This window comes from Onychomys torridus, chromosome 16 (genome assembly GCF_903995425.1).
Source record: "Onychomys torridus chromosome 16, mOncTor1.1, whole genome shotgun sequence".
Taxonomy (NCBI): Eukaryota; Metazoa; Chordata; class Mammalia; order Rodentia; family Cricetidae; genus Onychomys; species Onychomys torridus.
In genome coordinates this window covers 45,954,818-45,968,694 of record NC_050458.1, presented here as the reverse complement: position 1 = coordinate 45,968,694, position 13,877 = coordinate 45,954,818, and the positions used below count along the sequence as shown (strand labels likewise).

The 13,877-nt window shown below is 41.5% G+C and overlaps 1 protein-coding gene across 4 annotated transcripts in view; it reads right to left on the bottom strand.

The window, feature by feature from the left end:
• Nucleotides 1-13,877, bottom strand: part of Tnrc6b (trinucleotide repeat containing adaptor 6B) — a 234,678-nt gene that overhangs the window by 140,218 nt on the left and 80,583 nt on the right. For all 4 annotated transcript variants that reach the window (XM_036208071.1, XM_036208074.1, XM_036208072.1 and 1 more), the window contains exon 4: nucleotides 7,203-7,270. In XM_036208071.1, coding sequence (XP_036063964.1) covers nucleotides 7,203-7,270 — 68 coding nt within the window. The remainder of the gene's footprint in view (nucleotides 1-7,202; nucleotides 7,271-13,877) is intronic.

Genomic DNA, 13,877 nt, shown 5'->3' with positions numbered 1-13,877 from the left:
GGAGGTGGACCAGCTGTGCAAGGGCAGCACAGGTCCTTAAAGAGCAGTGCAGATCTGTGGGCAGGCTGGAAGTGTCTGAAAAAGGCCATTAGAAACCAAGAAATAAGGAAATAATCCCTTTAAAAAAGAAAGACAGGCAGCTAAGGGGCTAGAAAGACATTTTCTGCAAAATAAACAATAAGCAACAATGGGTACAAGCAGGAACACTTGAAAAGAGCAGTACTCAGCTAATCTATCGCTGGAATAGTCAAGAAGCTCTGACTATCAAATACAGGGTGGTGGTGATGGGCACAGTTTTGATCCCAGCATTTGGGAGGTAGTGGCAGGCAGATCTCTGAGTTAGAGGCCATCTGGTCTACAGAGTGAGTTCTAGGACAGCCAGGACTACACAGAGAAACATCATCTTGAAAACCAAACCAAACAGGGAAGCAAACTCTGGATATCAAGTCAAACAACATGTTACCAGCCTCTTTTCTTTTGCTATTAACAAATAACATCTTAAGAATTTTGGGGTTCTTGACAACCTTCCACCTCAGATTTTCAAAGTAGGTGTATGGAACAGGGGTGGAAACTTAGGGCCACCTTCATCCATTCAGCATCTATTTATTGGTGCTTTTTGGGTGGTAGGTACTTCTTGGGTAGAAACCAAGGCAATCAAAATCTCCGTCCTTGCTTGCAGAGCTGGGGTTCTTGTATGGAGCCTCCCTGACCTGGGCCTTTCAGCTGCATATCCTCCCTGCATCCCTGCATCATCTACAGATTCCTGGTAGGGAAGAATCCAAGTCAAGTGCTGAGGTCAGAAGTGGGTGTCCACCCATGTAGGATCAGAAACATGCACCACCTGGCTGGGTGCACTTCTTTAATCCTGGCACTCAAGAGGCAGAGGCAGGAGGATCTGTCTCTATGGTAGAGGCCAGCCCGGTCTACACAAGGAGTTTAAGGCTATCCCTGATTATATAGTGAGACCTTATCACAAAAAAGCAAAATAAAGTAAGACTTCTGTTATATTAATCACAATTCTCTGTGAGCTATGTGACCCACCCTATTTATTGTTGGTTAACATTACTACCTCAGTCTACAAGAGGAGACCAATCTCACAGGTATCCAAAGAGAAACATACAAAACAAAATCCAGAGCCTATTCATTATTAAGAGACATCTGAGAGACAAAAAGACAGTTTTCTGAGAAGTAATTCTTTTAAGCAACTTTGATACCAATTAGAAAATTTATTAGCATCAGAAAGTTTCCCACATATAATATACAAATATTGATGGCTTCACTCAAATTTTTAAAAGCAAAACTTCCATGAGTATAAAATATCTATTAAACAACTATGGTACTTAAAAATATCAATTACCTTGAAAATAAAATTCATGGTTTCTCTTTCCCACATTCTGGAAAGATTCTATAGAAAAGCACACTCTCCTTCTGTCCAGCTTCCTGGGTGATTACCCAGTCTGCAAAGAGTTCAACTGAGTATTTCTTAACACATTTATTTCAACATTTGCGTGTTCTAACGGCTCAAAGAGGGCAAAGAGTGAGGGGGAGGAGGGGGAGGCAGAGGCAGAAGCAACAACTTGTGAAAACCTAGTCATACAATACACAAAATAGGCCTGGCTTGGTGGCACACAACTTTAATCTCATCACTTGGGAGGCAGAGGCAGGCAGATCTCTCTGAGTTGAAGGCCAGGCTAGTCTACATAGTTAGTTCCAGGTTAGCCAGGGCTACACAGTGAGACCTGGTCTCAAGCAAGCAAGCAAGCAAGCAAGCAAGCAAGCAAGCAGGCAAACAAATACAAAATGAAAAATTAAAAAAAAAACAAAAAACAAAAAAACAAAAAACAAAAAACCTTCCTATGGGGGCTGGAGAGTTGGCTCAGCAGTTAAGAGCACTTGTTGCTAGAGAATTTGGATATAGTTCCCAGCACCCACAGTGGTTTACAATTCCTATTACTCCAGTTTTGAGGGGATCTGATGATCTCTTCTGTCCTCTGCAGGCACCAGGCACACACATGATGTATATGCATACATGATTGTTCTGTAAGCAAACATGCATACATATGAGAATAAATAAAAATTTTAAAAAGCTGTCTGTTAACAACATACCTTTAACCTCAGCAGAGGAAGATGGATCTCTGTGAGTTCCAGGCCAGCCAGGGTTACATAATATGACCCTGTCACCAAAACAAACAAAAACAAACAAATAAACACATAAATAAAAAAGAAGAAGAAAAGAACTCCCTATGGCCAACTAACAAGTTTAGCATCTAAAGATGAGTTAATTGTAAATTTTGTGATTTGGGAATATTTTCATTGTTGCTGTATTTAGGAGATGCCATAGAGCTGTTCAAGGCTTTTAAACCACCACCAGAACAGTACTTCTAAAAAGCAGTGTTTCTGGGTCTGCACAGACTTGTGACTGAAGCTACTCCAGAGACTGAGGCAGGAGGATTATAAATTCAAGGCCATCCTGGGACACACAGTGAGTTCTCAAGACAAGCCCATGCAATTTAGTGAGCCCTTGCCTCAATACTTAAAAAGTAAAAAGACAACCGCAGAGACAGGTTTGGTGACAGAGGGCAAGGCTAGTACGGGCGAGGCCCGAGGTTCAGTCCCTAGTACGGTAGGTTTAAAAAAAAAAAAATGAAAGAAAGAAAACAAAAAGGCAAAGTGTTAAATAGAGTGGCCAAATATAAAACAAGGAATACCACAGCCAAAGAAATCTTTTTCTCCCTTTGCCATGCTTGAGACTGAGCTGAAGACCATGTGTGTGTTAGGCAAGTGCTCTACTAGTGTGCTCATGGGTAGCCAAGGGATCTTTAGTCTGATCTAGGGTAAACTTTTGAATTTTTATCTATTTATTAAAATGTGTATGACATGTGAGTGAATGTGGGTGTGCACATGACACAACTCGTGTGGGTGTTAGAGGACATTACTTGGGAGGCCATTCCTCCCTCTCACCTCTACATGGGTTTCAGGGATCACACTTAGGTCACGGGAATTGTCTGGCAAGTGCTTTTTACCTAATGACCTCCCTAGCAGGACCCATAAATATATTTTCATGAATTGTTCTGTGTTATAAGATAAATCCATTCATAAGCTGATAGAAAGATGCTTTTTTGTTGTCAGACACAGGATCTTCTGTATTCCAGAATGGCTGTGAATTCACTCTATACTTAAAGATGACTTGAACTTCAGATCCTTTGCCTCCATCTTTGAGTGCTGGGATTCAGGTATGATGCATTACCATACCCAGTTTATGCAATGTGACCAGCTGCCTCACACTCTCCCACCACACCCCATGATGGACTCCCTCAAACTATGGGCCTAAACAGACCCTTCCTTCTGCTTTTTTGCCAGGTACTTGGTCACAGCAGTAGGAGAAGTAACTACTGCACATAGTACAGCACAATATACGAACAACTGTCTGCTCATGCTGTTCTGAAAAGTCATCATGCAAGGCATGGTGGAGCAGGCCTTTGATCCCATCCAAACCAAACATCATGGCTTTTATTTATTAGTTTTTAAATCTATTTTATGTATATGAGTGCTCTATCTGCATGTACAACTTTATGCCAGAAGAGGGCATCAGATCCCACTATAGATGGTTGTGAGCCACCATGTGGTTGCTGGGAACTGAATTCAGGACCCCTGGAAGAGGAGCCAGTGCTCTTAACCTCTGAGCTGTCTCTCCAGCCCTTTTTTTACTCACCCATTAAACACATTATGTAATTAAAGTTGTGTAATTTAAATGTAGTAATTAAGGCAATAAACTTGGCTTATCTGATTGTTATAGTAACTCTCTTAAAGTGGATATCCTCCAAAAAAAAAAAAATTGCACTAGACATACTAACAACAAAACTCCACTGAAAAGAGATGGAGAGAGATGGCTCAGTGTGTAAGAACAGTTGCTGCTTTTCTCAAGGACTTGAGCTCGATTCCTACCACCTACACCAGGTAGCTCATAACCACCTTTAACTCTGGCTCCAGGCAATCTGATATTCTCTTTTGGCTTTTAGATATCCACAGACATGTGGCATACAAACACGCAGACACACACATAAATAAAAGTCAAACAAATCTTTATAAAAGCAGTATTAGAATAATATATAAGTGTTTATTAATCTAAATATTTAACAAACTAAAAATATAAATATTTAATAATAAACTAATATTAATAGTTTAGCATAGAAATTTCTCAATATCAGAAATCTTTTGTTTTGTTTGTCTGCATGTATTTGGAATGGTTTTGTTTTGTTTTGAGACAAGATTTCAAGTAACCCAGGCTAGCTTAGACCTCACTATGTAGCTGAAGGTCCCTGAATGATTCTCCTGCCTCCATCTCCTAAGTGTTGGCATTACAGGCATGAATCATTACACTCAACTTAAAGTGCTTTTTTTTTTCCTTTCTGGCAGCCACGGGGAACTCAAACCAAGGCCTTGTACACAACAGACAAAGTGACCTACCACTAAGCTACAATCCCAGCACTAGAGTCCATTATTCCTAACAGAATGTGCAGAAACCCAAGTCTTCCTGCAATAAAACTTAGTTATACTGAATGTTGTGCTGAGTAATTGTTGTGGTCAGTAAATTAAATGGGAAACAAAGAAAGAATAGACCAGCTAATAAAATAAGTTTAGTCTTTATCCTTACAAGAATTTTCTCTGTGATCTTGAGTAAATTTTATAATTTTTATGCTCCATCTGCCTTCCTTCCATAATTAATAAAGGGTATTTATGTAGCCTGTTTTTACCAATAAATGAACAATTTTGGGAGCAATTTCCAAACAAATTTGGAAAAATATTAAGTTAGAGTCTGTCTGGGAGCTGAGTATAGACCACAGTGGCAGAGTATTTCTCTGGGTCCAATCACCAGTATCACTGGGGTAGGGGTGGGGGTGAGGATGGGGGAATGGCAGGACAGAAACCACAAAACAAACAAATGAAAACTTTATTTGCTCCTGACTCTCACACAGGGTACATTTCTGCTTAATTACTTCAATACAGAGTAACAGAGCAGACCCAGAATGAATGAATCAACGAATGAATGAATGAACAGGAATCAACAAATGAGGGCTAGGACTACACTTTAGTGCTTACCTAGTAAGTTGCAAGACCCTTGATTCCATCCTTAGTGCCAAACCAAACCACAACAAAACCTCAGCGTTTAGGGAGCTTCTAGAGAATGGTTAAAATATCATACAAGATACTCAAATTTACAAAACCCTCTAAAAGCAGAACACAGGTGTGCAGAACTCCCCCCAGCCCCCAAGGATTCCTGAGTTCTGGAAGAAGCCAACACAAGGCAGGTGTTACCAGAGAAGGCCTCTGAAGATAAAGAAGGTTTGTTTAAGAAATGGGCACCCTCTAAAGAGCAGAACTTCCATTGGTGTCTAGGAAATACTCTTAAAGCCCTTCCATTGTTTCCCCCAACTTCCTATTTCTCATGAGACTTTGACCTTGACTTCTGTTACTGTGTAAACCACAGTACTTTTCAGGAGCACTGCTCAGCGATAGCAAAAGAACATACAGAATAATATATTAATTAATATATTAATTAATAATACTATAAGAACCTTAAAGCCAGTAAGATCTGCGATCAATTCTTAAACTCTACTTTGAGTTGTACTGATGTGCTGACCTCTGAGTAAAATGGAGACAATATGCTATAAGTGGCAATGGTGCTGGGGATGAAGAGACGGCTCAATGGTAAAGAGCCCTAACTGCTCTTCCAGAGGACCAAGGCTTGGTTAGCAGCACTCACAAAACAGCTCTTAACCATCTGTAACTCCAGTTCCGAGGGAGTGATGCCTTCTTCTGGCAGCCATGGGAATCAGGCATGCATGTGGTGCACAGACGTACAAGCAGGCAAAACATTCATACACATAAACTAAAAATAAGTAAATCTTAAAAACAACCCAGTAACCTACGTGTGTACCTACCTTGAATACAGAAAGCCCTTGACAAATGGAACTGTGATTTCTATAGGACAAGATTGTGGGGTAGGAGAGTGGGTGGGGGCCATCAAGAAAATCTCCTGAATTACTTTTGCCTTTTCACTGAGACCAAATAGATGTCTGGCATTCTAATTCCCCAAAGAGGAATGGATGCCATCAACCCATCTAAAATGAAAGTGTATTAGACAGATTAGAGCAAAGTTAGGCTTTATACTGTGAGCTATTTTTAAAACTGCCAGCTTAGCAAATTAAATGGCTGTGAAGATCTCCTGGTTTCCATTCACAACAAACACAAGACAAGGCACTCTCCTTCAATGAGTTTGGCCTGCTGGCAACACAGTCTATTCTGCATAATTCATTCCTAAGGGGATAGAAAATATCATTTTCTTAAGATACACCAAAATAAATGATTTTCTAGGAAAAAAAAAAGAAGGAAAAATATGAAGAAGAGGAGTTTTTCTTTACAGATTTTTGGTAAATCCTATGAACCACCATCCCATTCAATTTAGGAAACTACTGTCTAAATAAAACTTGAATTATGTCAGTGCTTTAAGCCCGTCTTAAGTGTTTTTCCTTTTTTCAAAGGGCATATGAAAAACTGGTCTGCTTTGAAACACAATTTTCTAAATCCTATGACAGATGAGGGAAAACAAAATCTATTCAGCACCACTAAAAAGCCACACCAAAGGTGACAAATTGAAGTTTAAAACCATTCACCTCTTCAGAAGTTGGAGGAGATAAATCCTGAATTACTGAGAATGTTGGCTAGTTACGGTATTTACAGCCCCTGTTCCATCAGATAAAACCTTTGCTATTTAAATAATGATCCAAAGTGTCAGTTATCGCTGGAATTGAGTTTCAGGAAGTACTATGCACATACTTGGGGTGTGTAGACAGCCCTTAATTGAGCCTCCTTCATGAAGACATTGCTAAGGGAAGGAAGCCCCATTTCATACTTTCTTTGGAAAACACCCAAACTTAATTAGTTCAATTTGGAACATCCTGAGCCTTAAAGCCTTTGCTTAAGCATAACATAAATTCTGATTAGCCAAGTGTGAAAACCAACAAAGCCAACTTTCTTGTCCCTCTAGTTAGTCTATAAATAGAAGTACTGCATCAACAAAGCAACTGGTGTGCTCTCCTGTATCTCCGACGTATACACCGCCCAGCAAACTTGCTTTCAGCACACTGAACCAAGTGCTTCTGAGGCTCTGTCAAGGATCCTTTTAGTAAACTGTGACTCACTGTTTGCTTTCTTCTCCAGGAGGTGGAGTCTTGCCATGCCCTTCCATTACAGAATCCTCCTGTCCCACCTGCAAAGGCAAGCACCACAGGTCAGCAGCAGTCAGGACTGTGGTGTGACTTTCTCCAGTGCCAGGCCCTGCTCTGTGCACACCCATAGGGCCATGTCACTACAGTGTCTAGAACAGAAGTGAGGGCCAGGGACTTTCATCCTCCAGGTTTGCTCACACATTTTTCCTTGGGTAAATAGATTTGCAGGACAAAAAAGGAAGAGTGTTGATCAGCAACTCATGCAACTCTGACAAAGGATTAGCATCTGTAACATAAAAGACTAAGAGTCGATGAGAAAATACCAGCCCATGAAAACCTGCAAACTACTGGTGGGAGTTTCACTGAAGAGAACACATACATGGTCCCTAAACATGTGAAAAGCTGCTTAATTTCATGTCAGTTAGGAAAATACAAATTAAAACCACAGAGAGACCATTTCACAACCACCAGACTGGGTAAATGACAAATCCCAGCATCATGGAGTGTGAGCAGAGGTGAGGAGCACGGCAACTCTCCACTCCTAGTGGGAGGGAAAACTGGTACAATGACTTAGGGAAAGTTTGCCCTTACTTGCTATGTTTGAATACACACTCATCAGACAAACTTCAAATACATTTCTAGGTATGTGCTCTGAAGGATCTTTTACACATATACAAAAGTATCTATTTGATATTATATTCTCTGCCGCCCATCCCTCAGTCAGCCCCCCCCCCCCAAAGACAGGGTTTTCTCTCTGTAGACCAGGCTTGGGGGGGGGGGGGACGACCCACATGCCTCTGCTTCCCAAGTGTTGGAATTAAAGGCATGCCCAGCAGGCAGTAACATTTTTAACAGAAGAAAAATGCAGAAATAAATATTCACTGACAATAAAATAGGTTAGGACATCTTTAGCTACATACTCAACACAACTAAGTTACAAAAATCTAAGCTTTGCTGAGAGAAGCAAATCATAAAAGAGTACCTCCATCCCTTGGTATCTACAGAGGACTGGCTCCAGGATTCTCAAGGATACCAAAATCCAAGGAGGCTTAGGACAAAGGGTTATAGAATCTGCATACAACCTATGCTAATATAACACAATATATACTACTTGGCCCAGAAAGATTTTTATTTTAAAATTTTATTATTTATTTGTGTATGTATGTACATACATACATATATGGGAAGGTCAGAGGACAACCTGTGGGGGAGTTGGTTATCTCCTTCTACCATGTGGGGCCTGGGGATTAGACTCAGTGGTCAGGCTTGGCAACAAGAGTTTTTATCCACTGAGTCTTCTCACCAGACCAATATATTCATTTTTGTTTAGAATAGGATTTCATGTAGTCCTGGCTGGAACCAAACTTGCTATGGACCCGAGACTGGCTTTGAACTTTCTGATTCTCCTGCTTGTAACTAATCTCAAGTGCTGGGAAAACATGATGCAATCATCATGCTCAGCTCTAGATTTCTTTTCTTTTCTTTACTTTTTTTTTTTTTTTGGTTTTTCGAGACAGGATTTACTCTGTGTAGCTTTGCACCTTTCCTGGAACTTACTTGGTAGCCCAGACTGGCATGGAACTCACAGAGATCCGCCTGGCTCTGCCTCCCGAGTGCTGGGATTAAAGGCGTGCGCCACCACCACCTGGCTTAGATTTCTTTTAACACCTAATATAAAATGAATGCTATATGAATAGCTGTCATAGTTACTGTTTACAAAACAATAAAACAGCCATACATTCTCAGTGTAAGTACAATCTTTTCTCATACATACATATGTGTGTGTGTGTGTGTGTGTGTGTGTGTGTATTAGTACAGAGAGTAGAACCCAGTGCCTCATGCATGGTAGACAAGAATTCTATGACTGAGCTACAGCCCCTACCTATTTCCCCTGGCCCCAAGTATTTTAACTAACTATAGCTAACTGAGTTTTGAATAAGGAACTCATACAGGAATAAGGGCCTATACAAATATGATATGACTATTTATGAATATGTACAAACACACACATATATACAAACTCTTGTTATATATAGCTCAGGCTGGCTTCAAACTTATAATCTTCCTTCTTCAGTCTCTATATGACTATTTATTTGAAGATTTCTTTATATTTTATGTGTATGAATGTTGTGCTTACATTTATGTCTGTGCACCACATGTGTGCCTAGTGCCCATGGAGGCCAGAGTCATTGGATCCCCTGGAATTGGAGTTACAGATGGTTAGAAGTTGCCATGTGTGTGTCTGGAATCAAACCTGGGTCCTCTGGAAGAGCGACCAGTGAGCCTAACCTCTAAGACATTTCCCAGCACTGTTATATACAGTTTTAGACACTGAAAGCTTGAACATTCCCAACCTGAAAATTTTGTTATGTTGAAACTTGAAGTTTCAGTATTGAAAGCATTTCAGATTTCTAGATTAGGGGTGCATGATCTGTAAATGCTATACACATATCTCAAAACCCAAAAGCTCAAAATCTGAGATATTTCTGTTCCTGAGTATTTAAAGATAAAGGAAATTCAACCTGTATATATGTACATATATCTACATAAATAAAGAGTTGACTATTAAGAAAGGTAATGATTATTATGAAATCTAGGGTAGTGGTTATTTTAGCAATGGAGAAAATATGATGAGGAAGGGGATTCATTCAGGGAGGATGCATGGGGCTATCTAGGATATGATTATCTTCTATTTCTTGGCTTAATCCCAGAACTCAGAAATCAGAGTCAAGCAAATCTGAGTTTGAAGTACAGAGCTACACTTTAGGGGGGGGGGGGTTCTTCATAATTATTCTTTTAACTATATATGTGTGTATATATACTTAATATATAGTTTATATAAATTTCAAAGAAATTTTTACTTCTAGTAAACATCTAGAACAGGCATTTTTACTGCTCCATACATTCACAACAGAGAAAGTGACAGAGATAGAGATACTCTATTAATGGGCTTATCAGTCCTGTGAAAACTACCTCCCAATGGCATAATTTAAAAACAACAGAAACAAAACAAGACTAAGAGAAGAGGTGATGGCTCAGTGGTTAAGAGCACTTGCTGTTTCTGTGGAGGACCTGGGTTTGTTCCCAAGTACCCACATGGTGGTTCACAATCATTCCAGGGTATCTGATACCTTCTTCTGTACTTGCAGATACCCTCTGCAAGCACAAGGAACTCACATGGTGCACATGGAGACAGACATTCAGGTAAAACGTTCATATACAAAATAAAAATTGACACATCTTTAAAAACAAACAGACATGTCCAGAGATAGGAGCACTCCCAATTTAGGGGAAAAAATCCATTTCTTATGGGACCTAGTGATGTAGAAGACAGACAAGTATTATGGGGTAGTTAGGGTTAGGCACTCGCCACTAAGCCTGCTATAATATGAGTTTGATCCTTGGAACCCACACAGTGGAAGGAGAGAACTGACTTCAGCAAGTTGTCCTATGATTTTCACACATACAATGTGGCATGCATGTAACCACATCACACACTACATAAAAACAAAATAAACATAAGTGCTTTTCGAAGTCACTAGCCAGGTATGGTGGCTCATGGATGTGATCATGACACAAATGCAGGGGTAACACTGCAAGTTGGAGGCTAGCTTGGTCTGTACAATGAGTTCCAGACAGCCATGGCTATGTAGCAAAAGACAAACAAAAAGCACTGAGCTGTGTATTTTGTGCATTTAACCATACAAATGTCACCTTTTAATCACGTAGAAAGAGGTGTTTTACTGCTAATCAGTACTATAATACCACAATGATGCTAAGCAGCAATAATGGAAAATCTCACCAAACCCTCTGTATCAGCTCCAGAGCTTCACCTCCAGTCCTCATGTTCAAGCTGCCTGGCCCAAGAGATCCAAAATGAAACACTACCTTAGTTCCTAAATTTCTTCTCCTATTTACACCCTCTAGTTTTTTCCTTTGTCCATTTTTGCATGTTTTCATGTATATGGTGTGCACACGAGTGTGGCATTTGCACGTGTGGGTACACATGCAATGTTGCACATTCATGTGAAGGCCCAAGGTCAATGTCAGGAATCATCCTTGACTGCTCTTCCACCTTAAGCACTGAGGCAGGGTTTCTCTCAATCAAACCTACAATCTGTTGATATAACTTGTCTCACAAGCCAGCTTTCTATAAGGATCCCGTCTCTACCTTCCAAGCCTGGAATTATGAAGGGGCTGCCGTACCTACCTGGCATTCATGTGTGTTCTGGGAACCCTAACTCCTGTGCTCATGCTTGTGTAGCATGCACTCTAACCCTGAACCATCTCCCTAGCCTCCTAGATCTCCAATTCTTATGTGAACAGTACCACACGCACGAAGATCCCTGAACAAGAAACCCTAACTATACAGGAGCCCTAATTTCTCTTCCTTAGTCTCACATTCAATGAGACTCCAAGACTTACCTGTCCCTGGGGCATTGGGCGGGTGTTAAGCATTGTTAAAGCCCTCTTAGAACGTTAGAGTCAAGACTGGTGTTGGTAAGTCCCTCAAGCTCTTCTCATGAGCACTCCATCTGAGGCTCATTTTCTTGCACATGAGCAGATACTGGGGGGCCGTGTTGACCCCCTAGGGTTGTGCTGTTATAGTCTCCCTTGCTGCCCCGTCTTCCTTACAAAACGACTGTCAGCCCAACAGCCAGATGCCTGCTCTCACTCGAGCACCAGCTGTTCTACACACTCCTCTGACACATTCAGGAAAACACACCATGATCCAGCTGCTTGCTTTGGCTCCTGGAAGTACAAGGCCCAGCAAGGACTGTTTCAAACAGATGTTTGGCTATCAGAAACCTCAGAAAACCAGAGGCGACTCTAGCCAGAGAGGGTGCACTTTCCCTAGTGGCCTACTAGAGGGAATTCTGTGACTGGGGGGAGAGGGACACCGCTGACTAGTGCAAACACAAACCCTCATTTGCACAAGAGGTTTGCTATGGTGGGTACAAATACCCCTTCTCTGCTCTATAAGTACGTAGGCTTGGTTGGAACACTATACTCATAAAAGGCTTTTCTCAAGCAGTTCTTTGCCCTTTCAGGCTCAGCTGGGACTGAGAAAACAACAGACAGTGAAGCAGTGACAGGCAGGAGAGAGGCAGCAACAGCACAACAGCTGGATGCAGAGCCGAGAGCCTCAAGTCGCCAGATGCCTGAAGCTGCCAGAAGGCAGAGCTGAGCAACACATGCACATGCACACACCACACACATGCACAAAACAACACCAAAAAGCAGCTGTCGTCTGAAGAATGACAGCTAAAGTCACTCCTTTGGTCCTCCTATGTCCCCCACACATGTACCTGCACACACACAAACAAGACACTGCAGTTCATAACACTCAGGGAAAGTGTTTCAGTCATCAACCGCTGGTATTGCATGATGTGATGGCGTCTGCAATGCAAAGCACGCACGCTGTGTGTCAGAATCGACGCTGCACTGGAGCTGACCAATCCAACAGTGGCAAGCTCTGCCCCAAACACCTTGTGTTCAGCATACATTTGACTCTGCATTAATCTTTGTTTGATACATGTCCAGAAATCTTTTACTGTAGTCAAGTTTTCACAACCCTCACATTCTTGACCCAGCTCTAGCAAGTGGCCTATCTCTCTTTTACTTCAGCTAGCAAACAGGCAGACTGGGCTCTGGGCCTCACCAACAATCTGTTACTGCTTCACCCCAACATCCACTCTGAAAATGAAAAAATCCTAAAATTGGACTTTACCCACAAAAATTCCCCTACTCCTCCCTTCTGCTGAAATCTATACGAGGTCTTCATAACTTGTTTTCAGGGTGCTCTTTCCAAAGTCTCTTTGGATCGTAACACACAGGAACACGGAATATTTCCTTCTCAATATCCCAAATTTGCCCCTCAGCTGACTTGCTCTTAGGACCTGTCTTGCCCTGTTTCATCTGCAACATCTGCCCCTGGATTGCAGAGCATGGCTGTAGAAAGTGACAAAGTTAAGTCTTCCTTCCACGTCCGTGCTGCATGAAAGGCCGCTACCCTCTCTGGAGCCTACTGTCTGTCATTTTTATTTTCTAGGAAGTGGCTGCTGACATCTAGCACTTCCCTCTCTGTCCTCCACCTGCTCCTCCACTTCTACCCTGCAGTTTCCTAAAGTGCCTTCTATGACCCTTTGTTCTAGGTTCCCTTGGGGTGAGCTTGGGATAGACAGTAACAATGTAATCTTTGTGGACAGAACACAGTCCTCCAACATGGGCATTCATTCATTCAATACGTTTTCCAAAGCCCTTTTTCCAAAAGGTAGACACTAGGTTGAAGGATGAATGAATGTCCCATCAAACAACCACATCTCTCCTACACAGTTGGTACTTTTTCTACAATTCCCATCCACAAGGCCTAAGACTTTCTTGAGAACTTATTCCACACAGTCTCTCTTTTATTCCTCTGACCTTAACTACAAACCTGTGTCTTTTACTCAGCTCCCCCTCCCCTCTTCTACCGCTCTGCCAGGCCAACAGCATTCCCTGTATCCTAATCTTGATCTAAACTAACTTCTCCGCTTTCTCTGGGTCTTCCTTCCTATCTAAGGAACTCTTCTTTCTCTTGCACCCATTCCCCATTGTCAGTAAGCCTGTTTCTTCAGGAGACACATAGCTCGTAGTCTCTCTTAATCT